This window comes from Spea bombifrons, chromosome 12 (genome assembly GCF_027358695.1).
Source record: "Spea bombifrons isolate aSpeBom1 chromosome 12, aSpeBom1.2.pri, whole genome shotgun sequence".
Taxonomy (NCBI): domain Eukaryota; kingdom Metazoa; phylum Chordata; class Amphibia; order Anura; family Pelobatidae; genus Spea; species Spea bombifrons.
In genome coordinates, this window is record NC_071098.1 from 32427479 (window position 1) to 32449741 (window position 22263).

Consider the following 22263-nt stretch of genomic DNA (forward strand, 5'->3'; position numbering starts at 1 on the left):
GCCCAGGCCGTGGCCCCCGGTAGTCATTACCGGCCCCCCCGTCTCTATATATGAGTTAATTTCAGCCGATGGTGCTTTGGGAATTCTAGAACGTCGCGGCTCTGTGCGTTTCCCCCAATCCTTCCCGGAACGTCGAGGGAATGTATTGATCGGGTAAAGTGTCACGGCCTACGGTGGAGAAAGACTTGCCATGGATTAACTCTTTATGGCGGCTGAGGGTAATAGAAATGGGTATGGAGGGGGGGTATAAAGAGAGACCTGAGTCCAAGAACATCTTAAAACATGTGCTATGCTATGACGTGCTATGGCAACAGAGACCGGCTGGCCGAAAAACTCATATCTCAACCACATCAGTGCAAAGAGCCCAATTACCCCGGGTGGCCCATGGAAAATGCCCTAAGACACCCCAACTTTTAGGTCTTTTGGGGAGAATCAGAAGTCTCCTTCCTCTGACTTCCAAACTTGATATCAGGTTAGATCATGAAGCTGATCGAGGAGGTTGGATGAAGGAGATATTGAACAAAGGTCCATGCCTGCCAAATGTCCTGGGGTTTAGTGGAAAAGTCCTGCTGTCCAGGATGCATCTTCCAAAGATACAAAGTTACCAATAAGCGTAACATTTAAAGCTTTATGGAAAGAGGCACAGGGCGGGATGACATCTAACCCCCCCCCATGCCAGAGAATATTCCGGAAACTATTTTAGACGCCGGGAAACTCTTTATATTTATATGGGTCGGAAAACAAAAGATCCTGCCAGAAACAAACCGCAAATTGATTACAACCCATTAGTGCGCCTTAAATAACCCCTCACAATAAACAAGAGGCTATTTCGGGGAGGGGGGGCAGCAAGCCGCGTTAGCGAGACGTCAGCCGAGGCGCCGTATCGCCACAGGACGGGAAATCTGTTCAAATCAACAACAACAAAAAACAAAAAAGAAACATTTTGTGTGGGTGGGAAAAAAAAAAACCAAGTGAGAATATTTATTAAAATAGAATTAAACGGCAATCTGGAAGAGTACTGCGCGTACATCGGGCACTCAAAGGGTTAATGCCGGTAGGGGCCGATATCCGTGGCCTCACGTGGGCCCTTCTGGCCCCGTATCGATTAGTCCTCCAGAAAGCCCTTTTTTGTGTGTTTACTAACGCGATGGCTTTAGGTTGTCGTCATGGAAACAGTCGTGATGGCGTCAAGTGGAACTGGAACATCTGGTTTTCGAATGCCGTGTCCTTCTCTTTGGAGATCTGCGCTAGTATAGGAGTCACGCCGCTCTATGTAAGCACACGTAGCTATGGAAGTATTTTAACCCCGTGGGGGGCCATGGGAAGGCTTGGTGAACCAGTGGAGTAATAATCGGGGTCATAAGGCCCAGCTGTCCGGCTCCGCACGCTAATGGCTCAGACCTCTCCACGCCTTTACGACAGAATGGACGTAGCTCCTTGTTATATGGTGAAGTTAGAGTGTGATGTCATAACCGGGCGCCAGCAGACTGCGGAGCCAGACAGAGGAGCAGAGATATGGGCGGTAGATATCACTCGAGGGGGTCCCCTAGTAAACCCCACCCCTTACTTTCTGCTTTTCAGTTGCTTATTGGGTCCCAGGAAGGGAAATTTCTCACCTGATTACAAATAGTAGAAATTCGCTTTTTTCCCCACAAATGCTTTAAATTTATGATTTTTCCATTATTTCTTTTTTAAAATCAAATTAAGCATTATTAGCTAAATGGTATGACCCGCTCAAGACATTGGGGTATAAACAGCGCTGATGGGGTAGATCTTTCGCTTTGTCATTAACCATTTCATTGCTGAATGAGGAGCGTAACTCTTGTTTCCCATAATGCCGTTCAGCAGTTCCCATCCATCACAATGCCGATAACCCGAGTCCGCCTGATGGATTGTCTTCTGAGTAATAACGAAGTATAATGTGACACGACCCCCCCCCGGGGACCTTCTACCCGCCTCTTTCAATATGGAAAATGGGGGGGGGCGATTTTAACCCTTTGTGTTCCTCGGATCTCTTTCACGCCAAGGGTCAGACACGTACCAGGCGTATTCCGCACCGCAGATATAAATCACGGCCACCAACGGTCCGTTGACCTTAATCTTCTCCTTGAGGAGTCGGATTTATGTCCAAAATATTGCCCGAAAGTGAAGTTTTTTTGGGCGCGGGTGGCAGCGGCTGCTGGGAAATATTTCATTACAAATATTTGGGGTTTTTTTAAAAAAAAAAATGACTTTTCCATGAAGACAGTTAACTAAAAGGAAAGTGTAATTATTCACGCAGGGCTCGGCAGGCGGGCGATCGATATTTAATGTACTTTTGGGTTACGGAATGAGAATTCTTCGGCTAATTTTATTAATGCGATAAAAAAAAAGATTTAAAGCCGCGGGCTTCTTTTAAGAGTTTTACTAAAAATGCGTGAATTAATAACATTAACCCGGCATTACATTGGTTACATTTCCTAATTTAGAGACAGAGTTCCTGTTTTGGGGGATTTCAGGGATTTTTTTAGGGGTTTTTTTCCGGTTTATTTTTCATTCTCGGTAAAAAAAATGTATTTTCCCGGATCCGGAGGAAATGACGAAGTCGAGGATATTTGTCGGTTAGTTAGCCGTCTCAAAAAATACATATTAATGATTATTGCAGCGCTACGGAATATGATGGCGCTACAAGAAAACAATAAATAACAATTTCAAATAATTTAACCCCCGCATTCCCACATTATATATGATGGTCTATATCATGCCTTTAGGTTTTTAGGGTGAAAAGCTCGTATTTGCACTGTTTTTGGGGGGCTTTAGAGTTGCATCCGAGGAGCAAAGAACTTAAAGAGCCCTGAAAAAGCCGTCGCACTATTTAAACTTAACCCCTAAGTGGAAGCGTGTTTTAAAATCTACAGATATTCCATATTTTAACACCGTTTTTTAATTTCCAGGTTTGGAAATCTTAATTGATGGGTAGAAAGGGGTTAAAAGGTACTTTTTTAACACAAATTGTGTGTTTTATGACAGTATCAGCAGCCGCAGGCATGTGTGGATCTCAGCCATGCATTCAAAGGCAAATAAAGATGTCAAAATGAATTTTAACCCTTTGGGGTGGAAGTAAAATGTATTAACCTGCTGCTAGCCAGAGCGCGGGTCTTTTATCTCCTCTGTAGCATGGAACGGGTTAATCGGTGATCTATTTATTTTTCCTTTTGACCTTGAACGAGGTAACCGTAAATCACATAAGACTAAAAGGGGTTTACTGCCTGATAATTAACCCTTAAAAGATCAATACAAAGGCAGTGAGCTTGCTAGAGTTATATTACTGGGAGAAAAAAATCCCCGGGGGCAAATATTTACACCCAAAATAAATCCCGCTGCAGAAACGAATGACGGAACCAAACGCAGAGTGTTTCAAGTGACAACAGATAATAATCATTTACAGTAAATAGTTCAAAAGGCGGAACTAGTTCTAAATAATAACAATGATAATAATAATAATTATAATAAAAGCTATTTGCCGATATATTCCATACGGTACAAACCATTAGGCCCACACGGAGCTGTTGCAGACCCCTTTTGGTTGTTGAGAGGGTTAAATCCTCAACCATGTTCTGTCGCATATGAAATAATTCAAGAGCTGAATGTTATGAAGGGTTAATTTATTTACATAATAAATAAATAATCATCAATATCGTATATATATAGATCCAGATCCATCTGCGGGAAGGCAAAGTCGCCTCCAATGTCTCTCCCTGATCCAGATACCAACCCCTGGCGCATGGTGATGGGGAGTGAGCTGGCAGCGGTATAGTTAATAACACATGGGGAGAAGAGCTGGCAATCTAATTGAAGGAAAGCAGATTGGTAGCTCCCCTGCCCAAGATGTTCTGCAGCAGATGAGGATTTATCTGCACCTGATCCTGAATTAAATAGAATGGATAACCTCCCATGGGGGGGCAGTCTCTGACACCAGTTGCCCCCCATCTACTGTGCATCTTGGTTACCCCCACAGTGCAGTATCAGCATATAGTCCTGAGGGGGCACTTCCAGAGCTGGGTGGGGGGCTTGTAGGCACAGCTGAGGTTTTTGCACAGGGCTCTTTGGATGCTCAGCCTCCTCAGCTCATTGGCCAGTTCCAAAATCGTGTCCCTCTCCTGCTGGGCAGTGAAATTCTGCCCCGGGCTGCCCCGCTCTTCCTCTGCATCCTCCTCTTCCTCCAGGATGGAGCTGAGCCTGGGGTAAGTCTTGGTCCTCTCTGCCGATGGGTGATAGGGGCAAGTTCCATTCAGAAGCTTCCTCTTGGGCATCAGGGGCACTACAGAGCTGCCCAGAAGCTCCTGCTGCCCCCTCCTGAAGTCACTTTGCCTCTTCAGCCTCTTAAACTCGTTGAAGGCAGCCAGGGAGGTCTGGCCCAGGGTCAGGGCCATGGCATGTGCCTTTTCTGCCCTAGACACCAGCACAGCATGGCACCTCAGCACCACAGCCTTGTTCTTGATCTGGTGCCTGTAGACCCAGGAGAAGACCTTTGGGTGGCCAGAGTCTGCTGAGCAGTGGGTGATCCTGTGCAGCAGGTAGGAATGCACCGCTTTCCTGGAGCCCCTGGGGCAGGGGGTCATCCTGATCCCAAAACCCCCCAAAGTCATCTTCATTTTGGTGCTGAAGCCCCCAAACTCACTCTTCTGCCAGATCTTCTGGACACAGTCCTGGGTGCAGCCTTCTCCTTTGGCCTGGAGGGTCACAGCATTGCCCAGGTACCACACCGTGTAAGATGGCTCTTCTTTATTCAGCTCCACCTTCTGCTTCCTGGGGCTGAAGACACTGCCCAGGGGCAACTGGGGCAGGAGGTCAGGGCAGGAACGCAGGAACAAGGACAGGGCAGAGGAGTAACTCAGAGCTTTGCCCTTCTTCTCTGTCTTGACCAGGACGAACTTGTTTCTCCTCCAGGGCAGCATGCTTGGCAAGGGTCCTTGGCCAGGGCAGAGGATTTCATCAGGTCCACCAGTGGCTCTGGGCGAGGAGGCTCTAAGCAGCAGATGGATGTGAATTGCCTCCTAGCTATGGGAGGGTAGAAGAGAAGACACGTGGACCTTCCTCCTCCTAGCAGTTCCACTCCCCACACAACCTCCCCTGCTACCTCATTAACTGCCCCTCTTGCCCCACAACAGGTTAAAGAGCAGGGGAGGTGGAGGTGAGAAAAACAAATACCCCCATGCATAACCCCTGGAGCCCCCTTCTGGCATTTAAGGGGTTAATATAAGCTATTCATCTTTTTTTTTCTTCTCTCCCCAAATCTTGTAATTATGTATAGTTAAAAAAAAGGGGGCATTTAAATAATTTAACCCCCTGTGTTCTGCGCTGGGAATAGAGTTTGGCTTTGTTTCAAAACAATGGTTTGTTTGTTTGTTTGAACAGAGAGATGTAACGAGAATGTGATATGAAATGTAGCGAGGTTTTTAGTAAATAAATGCAGATGCCTGGGGGCATCGAGGGGCATCCAGGGGCAATTCACAGCATCGTGCAGCCGAGTAAATCACACAGATGCTTGAACACGGCGCGTCGGGGAATGAGTACCTACTGTCAGAATTCCATATGGGAGCACTGGGTAGCCAATGGGAGGTCAGCGGGGCAAAAACGCCATCTACCATTGGCTGCTCAATCCAGAACCGCTTATAAGGAAGTTTTACTTTACTGAGAGGGTAGTAGGTAAGTGGAACGGCCTCCCAGCAGAGGTGGTAGAGGGTATTAAACAGTGAGGGTATTAAACATGCATGGGATAGACATACGGCTCCTGAATCTAAGAGGAGACCAACGACTGATTAAGGTTTGAGTCGTTACAGCAGGAGAAACGGGCGACTAGACGGGGGCCGGATGGGGCCGATCTGCCAGCAGGGTCTCGTATTGTGACCTATTTGTAAATCGCCGCGTCGGCCCAACCTGCCCGTAATAAAAGTCCCTGCGCAAAATATTCGATAATTAAACGGGTTTTCATAATAAAAATGAATCGAAATGACGCGGCGGCGGCAGAAAGCGTTCTATATATATAACAGCCGAGTTCCGTTTCTACGGTAACTAAACTTCGAAAATTGATGTCAAATAACCAACTTCATAGGGTTGCCATAGAAACTGCCACGCATGGGGAATTAATATAGAAATAAATATTTGCCTTTTCTTGACTCTGCTGTAACTTCTTGTATCTGAACCGTACCAGGAAATGGCACGTTCCGGATCATTCAACACCCCACTGCTGGGAGCTTGTTCCACTTATCTACTACTCTCTAAGCATAAGCTACATGTTGATCATGTTTTTTTTAATTTTCTTAAGCTTGAATGAACAAGAATTCCTCTTATTCCCCGCTGTGCTGTGTGCAGGAGCCGCCATCGTGGGGTTAAATCGCCCCGTCGCCCTGAGATATCTGTGATAATAGCGTTACGGAGGGGCCTGCGCGGCTGGAAACAATCTCTAGCGCTAGAGGCTCATGCGCCGTCCGCTAAACCAACGCGGGGAGAGAACAGGAAGCGGCGCTGAAGGATCATGGGAAATAGAGGCATATTATTATTATTATTGTTTGTTTTATATAGCACCATCATATTCCAAGCTTTCTTGTATTTGCATGTTCTACTTCCGCTGGAAGTCTATTCCAGGCATCTACTACTCTTTGGAAAATGCTGTGAATTCTCAGCCGGCCCTTGCACGGCGTTCCAGGCGCAGAGAGGCGAGGAAGGGGTGCGTCTGGCCGTGTAATAGTTAAGCGGCCGGTGCGGGGAGGGGACTGCGGCGTAATGCGACCCCAGATCGGGGCGGCTGTCTGATGAGTGACAGCTTCCCGGGAGCATGTGTGGGCGGGGGTAGCTTCATGCCCTCAGTTTACGTCATCAGTCAGCGCCTGGCCGGGGCAGGAAGTGAGTGACAGAGAGGGGTAAGGGGACAAGGCTTAACTCTTTCAGTGCCGGGCAGTGTGTGGGGTGCATGGTGTCACAGCTCAGCTGCGTGACAAAGGGGGCTCGGGGACAGAGAGCTGTATGGAGCGAGACCCTCAATAATAGGGGCAGGTGTGGAAAGGCCATAGGGCAAATATGGCAATTGCTGGAGAGGGGGCAGAGGACCCTTTTAAATGTATTAATTGTATTTGTCGGTCGCTTTGCTTCGCATGCTGTATTTTAACAATGACCGGGGGCTGCTGGGGGGATGTCGCCCCCTCTTACATCTAGCATTGGGGGCATGGGGGGCAAGATCATCCCCTTCATGAAGTGTTACCGGCGGCTCAGGGGGCAACAAGTGACATCAGTATTAACGTGTGCTAAGCGATGCTGTGGGGGTATTAGCGCATCTTTTACTCCGATATCTCCCTACTCTGGAATCCAGTCAGGCAAGCAAGAGTCTACCCGTGTCACTTCAATGCCAACACGTGGACGACGGCAGGAAGAAAAGAAGCCGCTTCGGCACTGGGCCACTAAATAACACGCTAACCACAAAGTTACTAAGTCGTATTTATCGTGAGCCCGCGTTCTATCCCCGTTATATAAAGTCATGCGGATGTTTGACACGCAGATGGAATTATGTTCAGATTTTAGAACGTATCCGTATCGGCTGATACATTGTATCTGCAAAAGCAAAACAAATAGATTTATTAACACAGCAACTTGTTGCTGCGGCAACAATATGCGCCAAATACAGCTTCTCCTATCTGATGGACGTGGAAAGACAGCAGCTTCAAAGGGTTAATAAAGTTTACTTATAAATGATAGAGGTATCAAGGGTTATCACTACCCCAAAGATTACTCGGAGTGCCCCTGAATACCCCCTGCCTATAACCGATTGGGCAGGTGACATGTTGGTCTGGGGACATCTGCCTCTGGTAATTGGTTGGTAGTTTCCCTACCCAAAAAAAGACTTTTTTTCTATATAGATTGCACTAAACAGTCTCTTATGGATAAGACCCCAAATTTAACTCTTTCCTCAATATTTCTGCTTTAAATTGAAAAAAAACACCCATTTCTGGGAAGTTTCATGGAGCGTAACAATCCGTGAAGCTCCCAATCCTTTGCAGTGATGTGATAAACGGCATTCTACTCCTAATACTCCCAGCCGGCAGGGTAAGTGTGCGCCTTTACCTCTCTCTGTAGGAATGGAGACCGGCGGGCGTCCTTCCCTCGGACAGGTCATTCTCCTGGCCTCCAGCTCGGCTGCTACGGCCCTGTTTTATTCCATCTACCGCAGTAAATACAACTCCGCGCGGACCCTAAAGGTAAGGCGCTGACTGTCGCTAGGCACTCGAGGCGACTTTATCTACGGAGGGGCCTGCGCGGCTGGAAACAATCTCTAGCGCTAGAGGCTCATGCGCCGTGCGCTAAAACACCGCAGGGAGAGAGCAGGAAGCGGCTTACGACTTCCTGCTCGGGCCGACCGATGGGATTCCGATGCCGACTGCGCTGAGGGATCATGGGAAATTGCATGAGTTGTATTGGCTGTGACTCTGATGGCCGTCGGAGCCGGAAATTCTAAATAACTTTCCATGAATTCCTATTTTGTTGTTAATGTTAAGGGAGCCAGGAAGATATCGCTGAGCGATGACCTTCAGAGCATCCTCCTGGAGCTGCCCGGTAGATGCGTCCCGTACGCGGTTATTGAAGGTGGGCAGGATTCCCTTTTTCCGGAGTAAAGCCGACCCCGCGGTGGATTTCCGGCGGTCCGTTCATGGCTTGTCTTTGTGTTCCAGGGGTTGTGAAATCTGTAAAGGACTCTCTAAACAGCCAATTTGTGGAAAACTGCAAAGGCGTGATCCAGCGGCTCTCGCTGAAGGAACACAAGATGGTTTGGAACAGAACCACTCATCTGTGGTGGGTATCCGCGCCGGCCCCCCGGTCACACCGGATCCAACGTTTGTAATTTTCCATTTCTTTTCTGATTTCCTTAGGAATGACTATGAGAAAATTATCCACCAAAGAACAAACACGGTCCTCTTTGACCTGGTACCCGATGACGGCGTCGGACCCGGAGTAAGGGTGGTAAAACCCTTAGACGCCACCGAGTTGGCTCTTGAGATGGTGTACGAGAAGTTCCACCCAGCGGTGCAGTCGTTCACCGACGCCGTGGGCCATTACATCCTCGGAGAGCGTCCCAAGGGAGTCCAAGAAACAGAAGAGATGCTGAAAACCGGCGCGACCATAACCGGCGTGGGGGAGTTGGTTCTAGATAACAAAATTATTAAGCTTCAGCCTCCGAAAGCGGACATGCGGTATTACCTGAGCAACCTGGATTTCGAAGCGTTGGTGAAGAAGCAAGAAGCTCAGGTCCGGCTCTGGAGGATTCTGACCTTGGTTTTCGGCTTCGCCACCTGTGTCAGCCTGTTCTTCATCCTGAGACGTCAGTACCGGCATCACAAGGAGAAGCAGCGCTTGAAGAAGCTTCAGAGAGAGTTTCAAGCGGCGACGGCTCGGGTGGAGAAAGAAGGCGGCGAGGACGTTCGCAACCTGTGCGTCATCTGCCTGAGTAACGAGAAATCCTGCGTGTTCCTCGAGTGCGGCCACGTCTGCTCCTGTTACGATTGTTACCAAGCTCTTCCTGCCCCCCAAAAATGTCCCATCTGTAGAAAGGAAATTTCCAGAATGGTTCCTCTCTATAACAGCTAAGAGGTAGAGCGTGGTGGGAAGGTGGACATCCTCCATCGTCCTGAAGGAGCCTGCGATGGGTTTCTGGCGTTGCTTGGCCCGCTCAGGGGAATCTGACATCGCTGTCTCTTCGTTATGAAAGCTTATGAAAGTTTTGGAACATGGGATCTGGAAAACCAAAGATTTTCCTCCAATACAAAGACTAAATCTAAAGAGCTTCAAAGATAAATTCTGCTTTCTTTGGCGAGGAAACGTTCTTCTTTCTAGCAGCCGGTTAGACTTTTTTGGGAAAAACTTGTATTTTTGGGGGGGTTACTTGGTAAAAAAAAAAAAAAATAAATAATAAAAAAAAATTACAGGAAATCCATCAAAATGGAAACAAAAAAAATAGTTTCCGCTTTATTTTTATTTTCAAACCGACAACTCCGTTAACTTAAATACGTCGATGTCATAATCCTACTCAAAATAAGATTTTCCTTTAAAAAAAAATAGAGACATTTTTAAGGTTAAATCTCTATAAATTGTATCAACTACTCTAGAACCAAAAATATTGTCATCGGAAGAAAAATCTTAAGAGATAGGAAGGAAGAATGAAATATTCTTGAATCTTCAATTTTCAGACTATTGTTTCGTTACCATGGTGATTGGGCAAAAGTATTGCGGGATGGGCCATGCTTTTCCTAACAAGGATATCTTGAGAATTATTGTCCCAAAAAAGAAAGTTCTAGGTCTCGATTAAGAGTCCATTTGGGACAGAAGAACTTGTTTCTCCAAATTCATAATTTGTGATACATTGTCTTCAAGAATGTTTCATGTTTCGTTCTGCCTTCCCAAGTGCCTCCAGAATTATAAGGACGAAAATGAAGATTTATACCATAAAATTACAAAAATATTTCAAGAAATAATTTATGAAACAGCGAGTAACTTATTGTTTTTGGTTCTTCTTTCATAGTTTTCATTTCCGCCCCCAATAAGACATGAGAAAATTGTTATCTTATGAGCCCATCGCTTTCTTTTTATGAAATAATAAGGATTTGGTGAATTGTGCTATATATTCTTGTATAAATCAATCTAAATAAATGTTTATTTTGGAATCATTTCTATGAAAAATAGATTTTGTAAGCCACTTCCACATTATATATTTTAATAGAATATTTTTATGTCTTTATTGGCCAATAAATGAATACTTATGGAGAAATAATTAACAAAATAAGCAGTAGGCGGAGTCTCCGTCACTGTCCACGGTTTAACCAGATGGCTCACAATTGATTCATTATAATCCTTTAAAAAGGAAAGATTTGCGATAAGGATTGAAAGAAACATTGACCCTGGCGCGTTTCGCTCTACACTCTGCCTTTTCTCATAGCTGTATCTGTATAATAACATTGTGTCTAGCATGAATTATTCAAACTAGAATGATGGAGTTTAGGCGTTTTAAAATAGTTTTACATGTAGAAGTTTGCTGGTGAGGGATGTTAATTGCCTTACGCGTTTCGCACAGGTGTTTCTTCACAGACACTCTTCAAACCCCTCCACGGTACGAAATTATTCTAATTATACAGATCGGGATGAGTCTACATTGCTTGGAAATTCATTTTATATAATCCCCCCCATGTTTTCCTCCCCAAGGGGTTATTACTCTCCTGGGTAACACTGCTGGGTTATAATCAGCCTCGCAACCTCCAGTTTTAATTTGAGGGTGAAACTCTAATGATATCAATTAAGCCTCTCTTTATGTTTGGTATTCTTTTTTATAGTGGGACAGGCTGAAATTTCCTACAGAAGGAAATCTTCCTCAATAAATCACAGTTCCGGCTACGAATGATCTCTGAAAACCCAGACGTTCGAAATAAAACGCTCCACTTGTACAAATTCAAGATTGTTTTCTATTCTGGATGAGGATTATCTCCCTGGTTATATTAGTTAGTGTTTTATGCCTATTGGTGTAAACTCACGAGCAGGACCCTCAAAAGCCAGCCATATACAACCTTTGTATAAGGGTACCATAAGGCTAGATGGCCACACACGGTCAGGGTCCTCAACACCTGTTCTGTCTGTATGTGTTAATGTATATTGTTATGTATGTGTTAACCGCCCCCCCATTTAAATTGTACAGCACCATGCCATTTGTTGGCGGTTAATAAATATATGATTGACCTGCAGGGGGCAGTATGGTATGCAGGGAACATTATAGCTGATTAGTATAGTGACATCTAGTGGCAGCAGTGAGGCCTACATATAATGTGACATATTTTCCATTGTCAGGTTGATATAATAATATAATAATTCTGAGGTTCTTGTAGAAGTAGCTGACGTGACGTCTAGTCTGCCTGTTTCTCCTCCTGTAAAGACTCAAACCTTAATCAGTCGTTGGTCTCATCTTAGATCCAAGAGTCGGATGTCTACCCCATGCATGTTTAATACCCTCCCTCTATTAACCTCTACCACTTTTGCCAGTAGGTTGTTCCTCGTATCTACCACCCTCTATATATTCAGCATAGCTGTATGCCTATCCCATGCATGTTTAAAGGTAAAAAAAAGGTAAAAAAATAAATAAAGCTATCTGCGCCTCTCCATTTTGGACACTAGATGGAGGTTGCACTCCTCCTATCGCCTGATATCTGGCGGTGTTCAGATAACCGCACTCCCCCTCACAACAAAACATAAGAACCGAGGCTTCTGCATTTCTCGGCATCGGCTTCACAAGAAGGAGGAACGTCGGTGAGTAAAACCTTCCTCTAAAACCAATTTTATCCCCCGAAAAAACAATGCTGAATAATAACATTTTTAAGAGCGGACCTTCCTTGCAGAGATCCATCGTAACACCCGCTGGTCACGCTTGCCCGCAGAGACACCTATAAGCATGAGACGAACCAAGCAAAAATCACAAAATTAACCCTTTAAATTTACATGTTAGCCCTTCATTCTTCCAATGGGGGGGTGTATAAATAGTGACGCTGCTTCAATCCAAAAGCAACAAGGCATCAATTAAACCTACGAATAATAACCAAATAATTGGCGCTTTGGGAAAAGCAATGTGGACGCGGCTTATGTAGCCATTAAAATTTAAATGTTATCTTAAAATCTTATTAAAGGTGCGACTGTTGACGCAAGGCCCAAATCTTCTAAGTTATTTTCCTTTAAAAAAAATAAAATGTGAATTTCAATATTTTCTACACGAAAAGTTCAGGTGTAAAATAAAATATAATAATTAATAATAATAATTAATAATAAAAATAAATGTCAAGCTCTAGCCCGTCCATTAGATAAAGGTATTTAATGTTCTGGAATTTATGGGGAGGCCCAGGAAATGTTATTACGGGTTAACGATTGATGGAGGATAATTAGGGGCCATTTTTAGGGTTACCCAGACAATTCTGTTAATATGTATCAAGTTGTGCTGTAAAAACTAGTAACTTTTTGTAATCAGTTTTGAAAAAAAACGTAAAAAAACAAAATTTTCTGGCCTTTAATTTGGCCTCCTTAGCGCTCAAACACGAAGCAACAAAATATCTGCCGTAAAAAATCTATGAATTCTATACGCGGAAGGTCAACGTTTGACAAGGACATGTCAGCGGTATAGAAAATTCATACGCTGGTAAAATGAGTTTAAAGCCGGTGTCAGAATTCCGAATGGCAGCGTGCAGCTTACAGACTCTGTAACTTTAGGCTATAATTGTTTACCAGTCTGTGGGGTTTTCAAAAAAAAAAATAGGAACAAATTAATTTTCAGCTCAATAAATAGGAATTCTGCGTCACGCCACAAATTAACCCACAGGCTGTTTACAGAAATGATGAGGACCAATCAGCTTGAAATAACCGTCATATTATAACCCAGGAGAAAACGGGAATTCTGGGGTAAGGGCAAAAATATAATAAAGAAATTTTTTTAGAATGCAATCTCAAATTATTATTTGTATTGTTTAAAGAGCTTAAAACAAGCCGATCATTAGTAAATCATGTGTTGTGGTACACGGGTGTTGTGGATGGGATGGGATATCCTATCATGCCCTTAACTGCTCTTTCCTGATTAGCTGCCCATTTTAAAGCTTTTTTAAATGTTTGTTTTTTTTATATTACGAAATAAATGAAAAAATTAAATATCTGAAGATAGGGGTAGTATTTTTATGTTTATTAATGTTATATTTATTTTTAGTGTGAATAGACGTGTATGTGTGCACAAACTTACACCCCCGCCAATGTCAGTGCAATGGTAGATTCCACAAGTTACCGCCCCTGCAGAGCCATGTGAGGAATAGAGCCTTGACCTCCAGGGATAAATAACTCAATTTACCTGGAAATGAATGTGGTTTAAGGGGGGAGGGTACAAATTGGGGCCCCCATACAATGTGGGTAAGTGCTGAACATGGTCATTAGAAAATCAGGAGTATCTTTAGAGCTATATATTAGATCAATATTTTATTTTATGATGGATGCATGATCATCAGTGCCAGAGTTCAGGAAGACATGGCAAGGGTAGTTCCACATGTATTTATTGTAGGCCGTTTCCTGCTTGGTAATGGAGGGGTGGGAGTGCAGTTGCTCTCTGGACCTGGCACTCCCTGCTTGTGTACATACAGCGCGTCACGTGTTAGGGAGAGGGATTGTGTACTCAGCTGATCGCAGGCAGGGCTGTCACCGCTCTGTCAACCATGGGAGGTCCCAAGCTTTGTCCGCAAACACAGAAAGCCTTCTGAGTCTCCCAGTTCAGAGGAATTAAGAACAAAAATACCACCTTTCAATGGCTAAGCATGAGAAATAACCGTGACTGGTCTGGAGGCAAAGGTATTTGGAATTAAGTCACCTGCATTCAAGCAGGGATATCAGCTGTGATATAGCAGGGAGAAAAGCACCAATCAGGAGTCTCAGATATCATTAATTCAGAGGAGACTATAGAGCGGTCGGCTCCAGACTGTGAGAGACTCTGTGACACCTTATGATTGGGGTAAAAAAACCTAAGAATCTGCCCTTTCCCTCTGAGACTCTGAAATTGGGGAAACAAGACAGAAATTTGGGCATGAAAACTGGAAGTTCTGGAATAAAGTATCTCAGCCGCCCCCGAAGCTTTCGATTGGTCGATTTATTTTGTCAGAGTTATTTAAGGAAACGCGTGGTTTGCGTGGCCGATGAGTGATCTGATTATACGGAGCGACTCTGACTCAGGTCTCCCACATGTTTGTATTTAAAAGCAGAACAATATTTTTCCAAACAAAAGAGTATTTTGGAAACAGTCGCGCAGGAGGCGTGTCCTTCCGCGTCCTTTTTACAGGGCCGGGTCGGAAAAGTGCGGGATCTGCTATTTATTAACGTTAAATAAAATCGGTCATAATGGAACAAGTTCAGATTTTCTTATATTCTTGCTGTATCTTTATTAATTAAGTGGGAATTAAAAATAGCCCCTTCTGATTGGGGTGAGAGGGCTCAGGGGTACAAAGCAGGGGCGTACACCGGTTTTTATTCTTAATAAGTGAAGACCGTCCAGGTGTGATGGTGCATAGGGTGTGAGTTACTGTTTATGCCGAGGACTTTCCAGGCCATCAGGGCCACAGGGAAACCGGGGTTTTAAGCTACAATTCCAGAGATGTTACGGCCCTTGTGGACTCACCTTCCCAATTCTGCTTTACGCAGCGATCCAAAGAGGAGTAGGCCTGTGGACTAAGAGGTTCCGCAGCAGCTGTGAAAATTTTTCTCCCACTCGCCACTCTGGGAATTTCCAACTGTTGCCAACATGCACTGTGCCCGTGGGATGCTATCCGAGCCCCTGGCCCTCCCTGGACTGGTACTGCGGCCCTGTGTGGTTTCCTATGCAGAATACTGCAGGGCTGCTACGCAAGGTTACAAACACACACGCCAAGCGCGCTGCCGGTCACAGCAACATAATGCAGCAGCCGCCGGGCACCGTACCGCTCGCGCCATATATTATCACTGGTTTAGTGCCAACGCTCTCTGCGGCACACACACACACTACGGCGCTGGCAGTGCCAGGTTATAGAGCTGTGTCACTGGCTGTTACATTGTGTCAGTGTGTTGTGTTGCTGTTGTGTTACTATGTGTTATTTATTATTATTTTGTTGTTGTGTAGTGCTGTGCTGTAAGCAGGTGGCACCACTGGGCTGTGTGTGTGTTATGATACACTAATGCCGTGTTTGTGTGTGTTGTGCTGCCAGGCAGTGTGTGTGTGATACACCATGACGTGCTGGACTGTGGTTCTGTTGTAGATGCGGACTGGTGTACAGGTTGTGTTACGTTGTATCTCACGCACCAGGCTGCGTACTCGTGCAGTGTTGCTCTTGTCTGTGTTGTTATTTGTGTTGTGATGTGTGTTGTTATGCCCTCCTGTTGGTTTGTGTCCACACAATATCTGCCCCACACACCCCTGATTCTCCCCCATTCTCCCTACCTCTCTCCCCAGCGTTAGCCTCTCTCCCCCAGCCTCAGCCTCCTTACCTCTATTCCCCAGCCTCAGCCTCCCTGCTTCTCTCCCCCAGCCTCCTTGCCTCTCTCCCCCCAGCCTCAGCCTCCCTGCCTCTCTCCCCAGCCCCAGTCTCCCTGCCCCTCTCCTGCCTGTTACTCCCCCTCCCCTCCTCCTGACTCTCTCTCCTCTCCAGGATCTGCCGCATCTCTCTGCTCTCTCTGGTAGGATTCTATTTTTTTAATCTCTTGGATATTTTGCCTTTTTCCTGTGATACCCCAACCTCCCCTACATGCCCCCTGCCCCCCCACACCTGTACCCCTGTACCCCTTTAACTGGTGCCCCCTGATGCTGGAGGATTCATCATGTTTTTTGTTGGATAATTACCCCAAGACTGAGCTGTTTTTGCTTCCAGGTCCCCTGGGCTGCTGCCCGAAAGATGGTCTCTATATCTGCCCCTTTCTGCCCCTCTCCATCTTTGACCCTTTTGCCTGTAGATGCCCCTGCCTGTTGCTGTCTCTCAGATGCCCCCCTCCCCTGAGTCTCCTTTTGTTCGGTATTCACCTCTCACCCCCTGGGGCTTCCTACGTTACCCTCCTCCCCTGCCAGGTCTATCCTCTGCCCCTCCTGGACCCCCTTTTGTCCTTCTCTCTATCACCAAAAACATACCAGGTTTAATACCCCTCCGCACCGTTGCATTTGTCTGCATTGGCATCCCTTTGCCCCTCTGCCCCAGTTCTCTGATGGGTATCTTAGGGATCGTCTTCCATGGGTTGGTCTCCCCACCTCCATCCTCAATCCCACACAAACCAGCAATCTGCCCCCAAACCCCTTCACCCGCAGATACCCCCTTTTCTCTGCTCCTCTATTTACCAGCCAGTCTTCCTCTCCCTCTCGGTCTGTCTTTCCTCCTCATCTTCAGCCTCTCTGCCCTCCTCCAGTAGACAGGTGTTTTTCTGCCCCCTCTCTGTTCCTGCTTTCTGCCCCCTCTCTGTCTCTGCTTTCTGCCCCTCTCTGTCCCTGCTTTCTGCCCCCTCTCTGTCCCTGCTTTCTGCCCCCTCTCTGGCGTCCGTCTCTGTGCCCTTCCAGTCCCTGGCAGTTGTTCTGCTCTCAGGGATTCCTCCTTTATTGCAGTCTCTTTCTGTGTCTCCTTTTGTTTTCTCAAGTAGCCTCTTCTGTGCCCCAAGGCACCTAGCAGTCTCTGTACCCCAATTTGCCCCCAAGAGTCTCTCTCTGTGCCCCCACTTTCCTCCCCCCAGCAGTCTCTTATTTGCAGTGCCTCCTCGTCCAACCTTGTTCTCTGTGCCCCCAGGTGTCTCCCCCACTCGGTTAGCCCAGCCGGAGGATGTGATCCGGTGTCTCTACCTGCCGCGTGTGATCAGCTTCCCTCCGGAGTGGGCCGTGAGCGGTGTACCCCGAGTGTCCGTGTCCGAGGGGGGAGATCCCCAGACTCACAATGTCCGAGGTGCTGCCCTTCAGCGAGGCCGAGCAGCGGGGGCATTATGCGGACGGAGGGGGGGACATCGCGGGGCAGATCCCCCTCACCTGCCGTCTCCAGGACACCGGCAACTTCTATGGCAGCTCAGGCCAAGGGGGCGGCAAGAGGCCCCCCAAACTGGGGCAGATTGGACGCAGCAAGAGAGGTGAGAATCCCCCCAAAAAAGGCATAAACCCTCTCCACACTTATTGGCAGAGAGCCGGTTCCCCTCATACCCAGCAAACATTCTGACCTCCTAGAAAAGAGGGGCATCAGGGGATGAGAAAAGGGTAAAAGGGGAGGAGAGAGGAGGGCATCAGGAGAGGAGAGAGAGACATCAGGGAAGGAGAGAGGGGGACAGGGGAGGCGAGATGGGGCATCAGGGGAGGAGAGAGGGGGCATCGGGGAGGAGAGAGGGGTACAGGGGAGGAGAAAGGGGCACAAGGGTGGGGAGAAAGGTATCAGGGAGGAAAGAGGTAGACAGGGGAGGAGAGAGGGGTACAGGGGAGGAGAGAGGGGGGATGAGCTGAGGAGAGAGGGGTGATTGGGGAGGAGAGAGGGGTACAGGGGAGGCGAGAGGGGGATCAGGGGAGGAAAGAGGGATACAGGGGAGGAGAGAGGGGATCAGGGGAGGAGAGAGGGGATCGGGGAGGAGAGAGGGTCGCACAGCATATTATTCTAACTGTAAGCATTGCGTTTGTAGTTGTGATTGAGGATGAGGGGATCGATACAGTCCTCACCATGGCAGAGAAGGCTCCTCCTGACGTCTAAAGCCTCCGGGGACCTCCTCGTTATCCGCAAAAAAACAACAATAAAAAAAACACAGAAAGAAAGAAACGGGGAAGAAAATGCCGACCAACAAACAATTTTATAAAAATTCCTACTTCGTGTTCGTCTGAAACCCAACCGCGGATGGCGGATGGCGGATAACAGGAGCAGGCGGGAAACGAGCGGCTGGCGGCACGTCGATGCAAAAAAGGGGGGGGAAACATGAAAGACTTTTTGGGGTAAACCAAACCTTTCGGATTTTGGAGAGAAAAAGAGATATTTGGGGGAGGGGCAAAATATTTTTGCATCTGAATTTCCATAATTTGGGACTCCGTGTAATTTGCGGTGGAATTTTTTTTTCTCCAGTTCGGCGGTCAATTCGAGGCTCGTTGTTTGAGGCAAAAAAGATGAGGCTTTTTGAAATCATAGAAACAGAAAAGAGGGGAATTTTTTGGGGGAAATCGTTTTTTATTTTTTGGGGGGAGGAGCTTAAATCATCCAATGGGATTTCACGAGTTCCTTCCACGGAAAAGAAAAAAAAACAAGACTTCCCTGCACTTCTGACTTGCGCGTTGCTATCAAATCGTAAAGGAGAACAGAAACCGTCTCTTGTACGCGGAACGCGTCGCCCGCCGCCATGGACTTAAATCGGGGGGCCCGTTCCGAAACGCGGGTAATTTCTGCTCGGAAATGCCCCTGGGGCATCTGCAGATCAAATCTTCCTGTTATCTTTGATCGTTGCAAAGTGTTTACCCCTCGCTACTGGGTACCAGGTCATGCTGCATTACATAGCGGTACTAAGCCCCCCCGGGATACATATCTGTAATGGGGTGCACCTTATCTCCATTAAAAAGTGGGCATGATGTCATGGGGTATAGTTTTTAGACAGGCTGGGGGTCTCTTAGGAGGGGTTTGAGGGTCTTAGACATAAGAGGCTGTCTAAAACTGTCTAAATTGACCTAATTTATACGCATTTATTCCGGGTGATTGGCAGAACACAAAATGCGTCAAATTCTTAGCAATAAAAACCTTTTTTTGGGGGAAAATAATTCCCTAACCTTGAGTTTTAAGGATATAAAGACGACGCACCCCGGGCCGACCTCTGCCAGCGCTTTACTTAGACAAGAGATTGCAAGCTCTTTAGAACAGAACATGGATGTTTAAAAAAGATTGCAAGCTCTTTAGAACAGAACATGGATGTTTAAAATAGATTGCAAGCTCTTTGGTCTCGGTTCTTGAAAGCTTTTAAGATTTCGGGAGCAGAAAAAGCCAAGGTGGAGAACCTCGTCCGCTTCAGCCAATGAGTGTCGGCTGAGGGTTATGGCAGCCGACGCGCTTCGGGTTAGAGCCTGGCTGGTCTTAATAGGAGTCCTTACAGCGGCAGAGGTCGGCTGAGGGTTGTAGCAAACATTGCCCCAGGCAGCCTATGATCTGCCCCGCCGCGCGATGCTGTGCAGCATGACGGGACGTGGGATGTACACACGCGGATATTTAAACCCCTTCTACCGCCGGCGCGTTCCGCGTTACGTCTCCGGCAGTGAAAGAATTTTGAAGCGAATCGGGGTTTTTTTTCTTTAAAACCCCCGACGATTTAACGTTGTCTGAGTTCTTGACGGAGAGCGGAGGGAAGGGGGGGTCCCATCCGAGCCCCCCCGACCCCTCTCTGCCCTCCATATCTTGTTTACATAATTTAATCTTGCAAAAAAAAAATCTAATATATATATAGATATATATATATAAATAACTGTGCACCTGTGCATGCAGAAACCCTTCCGACGTGTGACATTCGTGGACGAATAGAATTATTTTTAGCCGTCGATAGAGCGAACGAGGCAAAAAATAAAAAAAAAAGTTGTTTTCTAAGCGGAATTTAAAAAAAAAAAAAAATAGAGGAGAGAGAATTATGATTTGTATTTTTTTAAGGAAAAAAAAGAGTTCTATTTAAAGGTTTTATGTTTGATTTCGTGCGGCAGGGAAGCGTCTTTAATCGTCGGGATATTTAATCAGCGCTGTGACGGCGGCTTCCCCGTACGCTGCTTCGCGATGTCCCCCCCTCCCCGGAGAAGCGGCGGAGGCAAGGGGATTAACCCCTCGAGGGTCAGGGGGGGGCGTGAAACCCATTGATGGCCGGCATTCAAATGGTTAATGGTTGGATGGTGGGGGGGGATGTGGTTAACTCTTCTGCTGCCGCGAAGGGATGTGGGGTGTTTGTAGGACATCTGGAAGTAGAAGGGTTAAGATTGTAATAATGTTGAAAATGAGCCTGATTGGGGGTTTGCTTTGATGATGTCATAACGAACAGAGACTGGCTGCGTACTTAAAAGCCGTGTCTGCCCCCTCCCCTGACCGGCGTAACACGGAGCGCATGGAGAAGAAATTAAAAAAAAAAAATAGAGCATTTGAGCAAAAAAAAAATAATAATAATAATAATTGGACAGAAAAGAGTTAACAATAACTCCTTTTTGACATCATAATACAACTATACATTCAAATGTACCTGTTCGAAAGCAGCTAATTAGCATATGGGGCTGCAGTAATATGACACAGCAGAGCGGCCGGCATTGGATTAACTATTTATATTCTTTTGTTCCATACATTCTCCTGCAGCTCCGGTCTCTCATGGGTTAATTGTGGGCCATACTGGAAACATTGTGTTGTCCACAGTTTCCTTTTTTTTAGGAATGTTCTGCAAATACCCCAACCTGACCGGTCCCCGTTAACCCTTTCTGCGCCGGGGCGGACCTTTGGAGTGGTTGAGCGCGGCTTCTTCTGTAAATAGTGCCAAATTTCTATATCTGTCCAGGGGGGCCGTTTCTGTTTGGTGGACATGTGAGTAGTTTGTAGAGCAAGTCACCCAGTTTTGGGACGGTTCAAGGATTCGGCGCGGAAAGACATCTGTTTACCTTTTGGCCAGTTGCATTCTGGGACGTTTGCCTCCGATACGGGCGATGATACGGTCACATGACCATACCTGGGAACTTTCTAAATACGGCCCCCTATAAATATTAACCCTTTAATAGCCCCAATTTTTCTAATGAATTTCATTCATTTCTAATTCACATTTATTGTTTAGAATATTTGGCTCAAATTGTTGAAAATACAAAAAAACAACAATTTATGAAAACATTTGAAATCTGTAAGGACTGTCAGACTCCTAATCCCATCACTCTCATCCAGAATGTAATTGAAGGCTGTTACGGGGATCGTTGCAGGAGAATGAAAAGGAAATTTGTCCTTAAACTGGGTGGACTGCAATGTGATTATTTGGGCCGGATCCAATCTTTAATGTTTTTTACTCCACAATTTGTCAGCAGTGAATATAAAGTAGCAATATGATTTTAGAAACAATTAAAAAAAAAACTAGAAGTAAACGGAGTAGTAAGAGTTAAAACTGACTTTATTCTGCACTTTAATTTTTTTCTTCTTAAAGATTTTTTGTTTTTTTTTTTAGATTTTGTATTTGGTTTTCTCGTAGGAGGAAGGGCGAACGGGGCTGTATTAACTTGACCAAAAAAAAACTAGATTCTGGTTTTTAGTGGAAAGAATGGAAGATTTGTGCCGTGATGTAAATCGAGACCCCGGTGCAAATCCTGATGTATGTTAATAAAAAGTTCCGAGACGTTCCGAGACGTTCCGTGACGGCGGGAGGATTCGCGGACTTGCAGAAAAGACCCTGAGGGTTAAATCTTGGGGGAGCGTCCTTTCCGAGGGGCTCGTTGGGCATGCTTTCCATGTCGAATTAATATAAGCAGTGTTATTAAAACTCCCACTGTGTTTGTGATCTACGAACTTTAACTTATAAGCAATGATGGAAGCGATAAAAAAAAAAAAAGGCCGGTGACAGATTCTGATTTTAATCACTTCCTTTTATGGGTTTTTCACGTCCATTTGTTTCTGGTTTTTCCTTTGTTTTGGATTTTTCACCTAGATTTTTTCCTGATTTTTTTCCTTTTTTTCACATAGATTTGTTTCTGATTTTCCAATATATTTTTTCAGATCGAATTTTCATGTT

General features: G+C 45.9%; 3 protein-coding genes across 4 annotated transcripts; 2 read left to right on the forward strand and 1 right to left on the reverse strand.

Annotated features, from left to right (window-relative positions):
• Positions 1-3629: 3629 nt before the first annotated feature.
• Positions 3630-4967, reverse strand: FAM43B (family with sequence similarity 43 member B). Its single transcript, XM_053451650.1, has one exon. The coding sequence runs from the start codon at positions 4935-4937 to the stop codon at positions 4005-4007; it is 933 nt and encodes a 310-aa protein (XP_053307625.1). The 5' UTR covers positions 4938-4967; the 3' UTR covers positions 3630-4004.
• Positions 4968-6861: 1894 nt separating this feature from the next.
• On the forward strand, positions 6862-10691 carry MUL1 (mitochondrial E3 ubiquitin protein ligase 1). Of its 2 annotated transcripts, none has more exons than XM_053451649.1 (5): positions 6862-6902; positions 8110-8231; positions 8529-8616; positions 8703-8823; positions 8901-10691. In XM_053451649.1, the coding sequence occupies exons 2-5, from the start codon at positions 8112-8114 to the stop codon at positions 9613-9615; spliced, it is 1044 nt and encodes a 347-aa protein (XP_053307624.1). In that variant the 5' UTR covers positions 6862-6902; positions 8110-8111; the 3' UTR covers positions 9616-10691. The 2 variants fall into 2 exon arrangements, with proteins under 2 accessions (XP_053307624.1, XP_053307623.1); XM_053451648.1 differs by lacking the exon at positions 6862-6902 and adding an exon at positions 7637-7703.
• A 5487-nt stretch (positions 10692-16178) lies between these two features.
• CAMK2N1 (calcium/calmodulin dependent protein kinase II inhibitor 1) lies at positions 16179-18690 on the forward strand. Its single transcript, XM_053451662.1, has 3 exons — positions 16179-16230; positions 17319-17649; positions 18187-18690. The coding sequence occupies exons 2-3, from the start codon at positions 17463-17465 to the stop codon at positions 18252-18254; spliced, it is 255 nt and encodes an 84-aa protein (XP_053307637.1). The 5' UTR covers positions 16179-16230; positions 17319-17462; the 3' UTR covers positions 18255-18690.
• The last annotated feature ends 3573 nt before the right edge of the window (positions 18691-22263 follow it).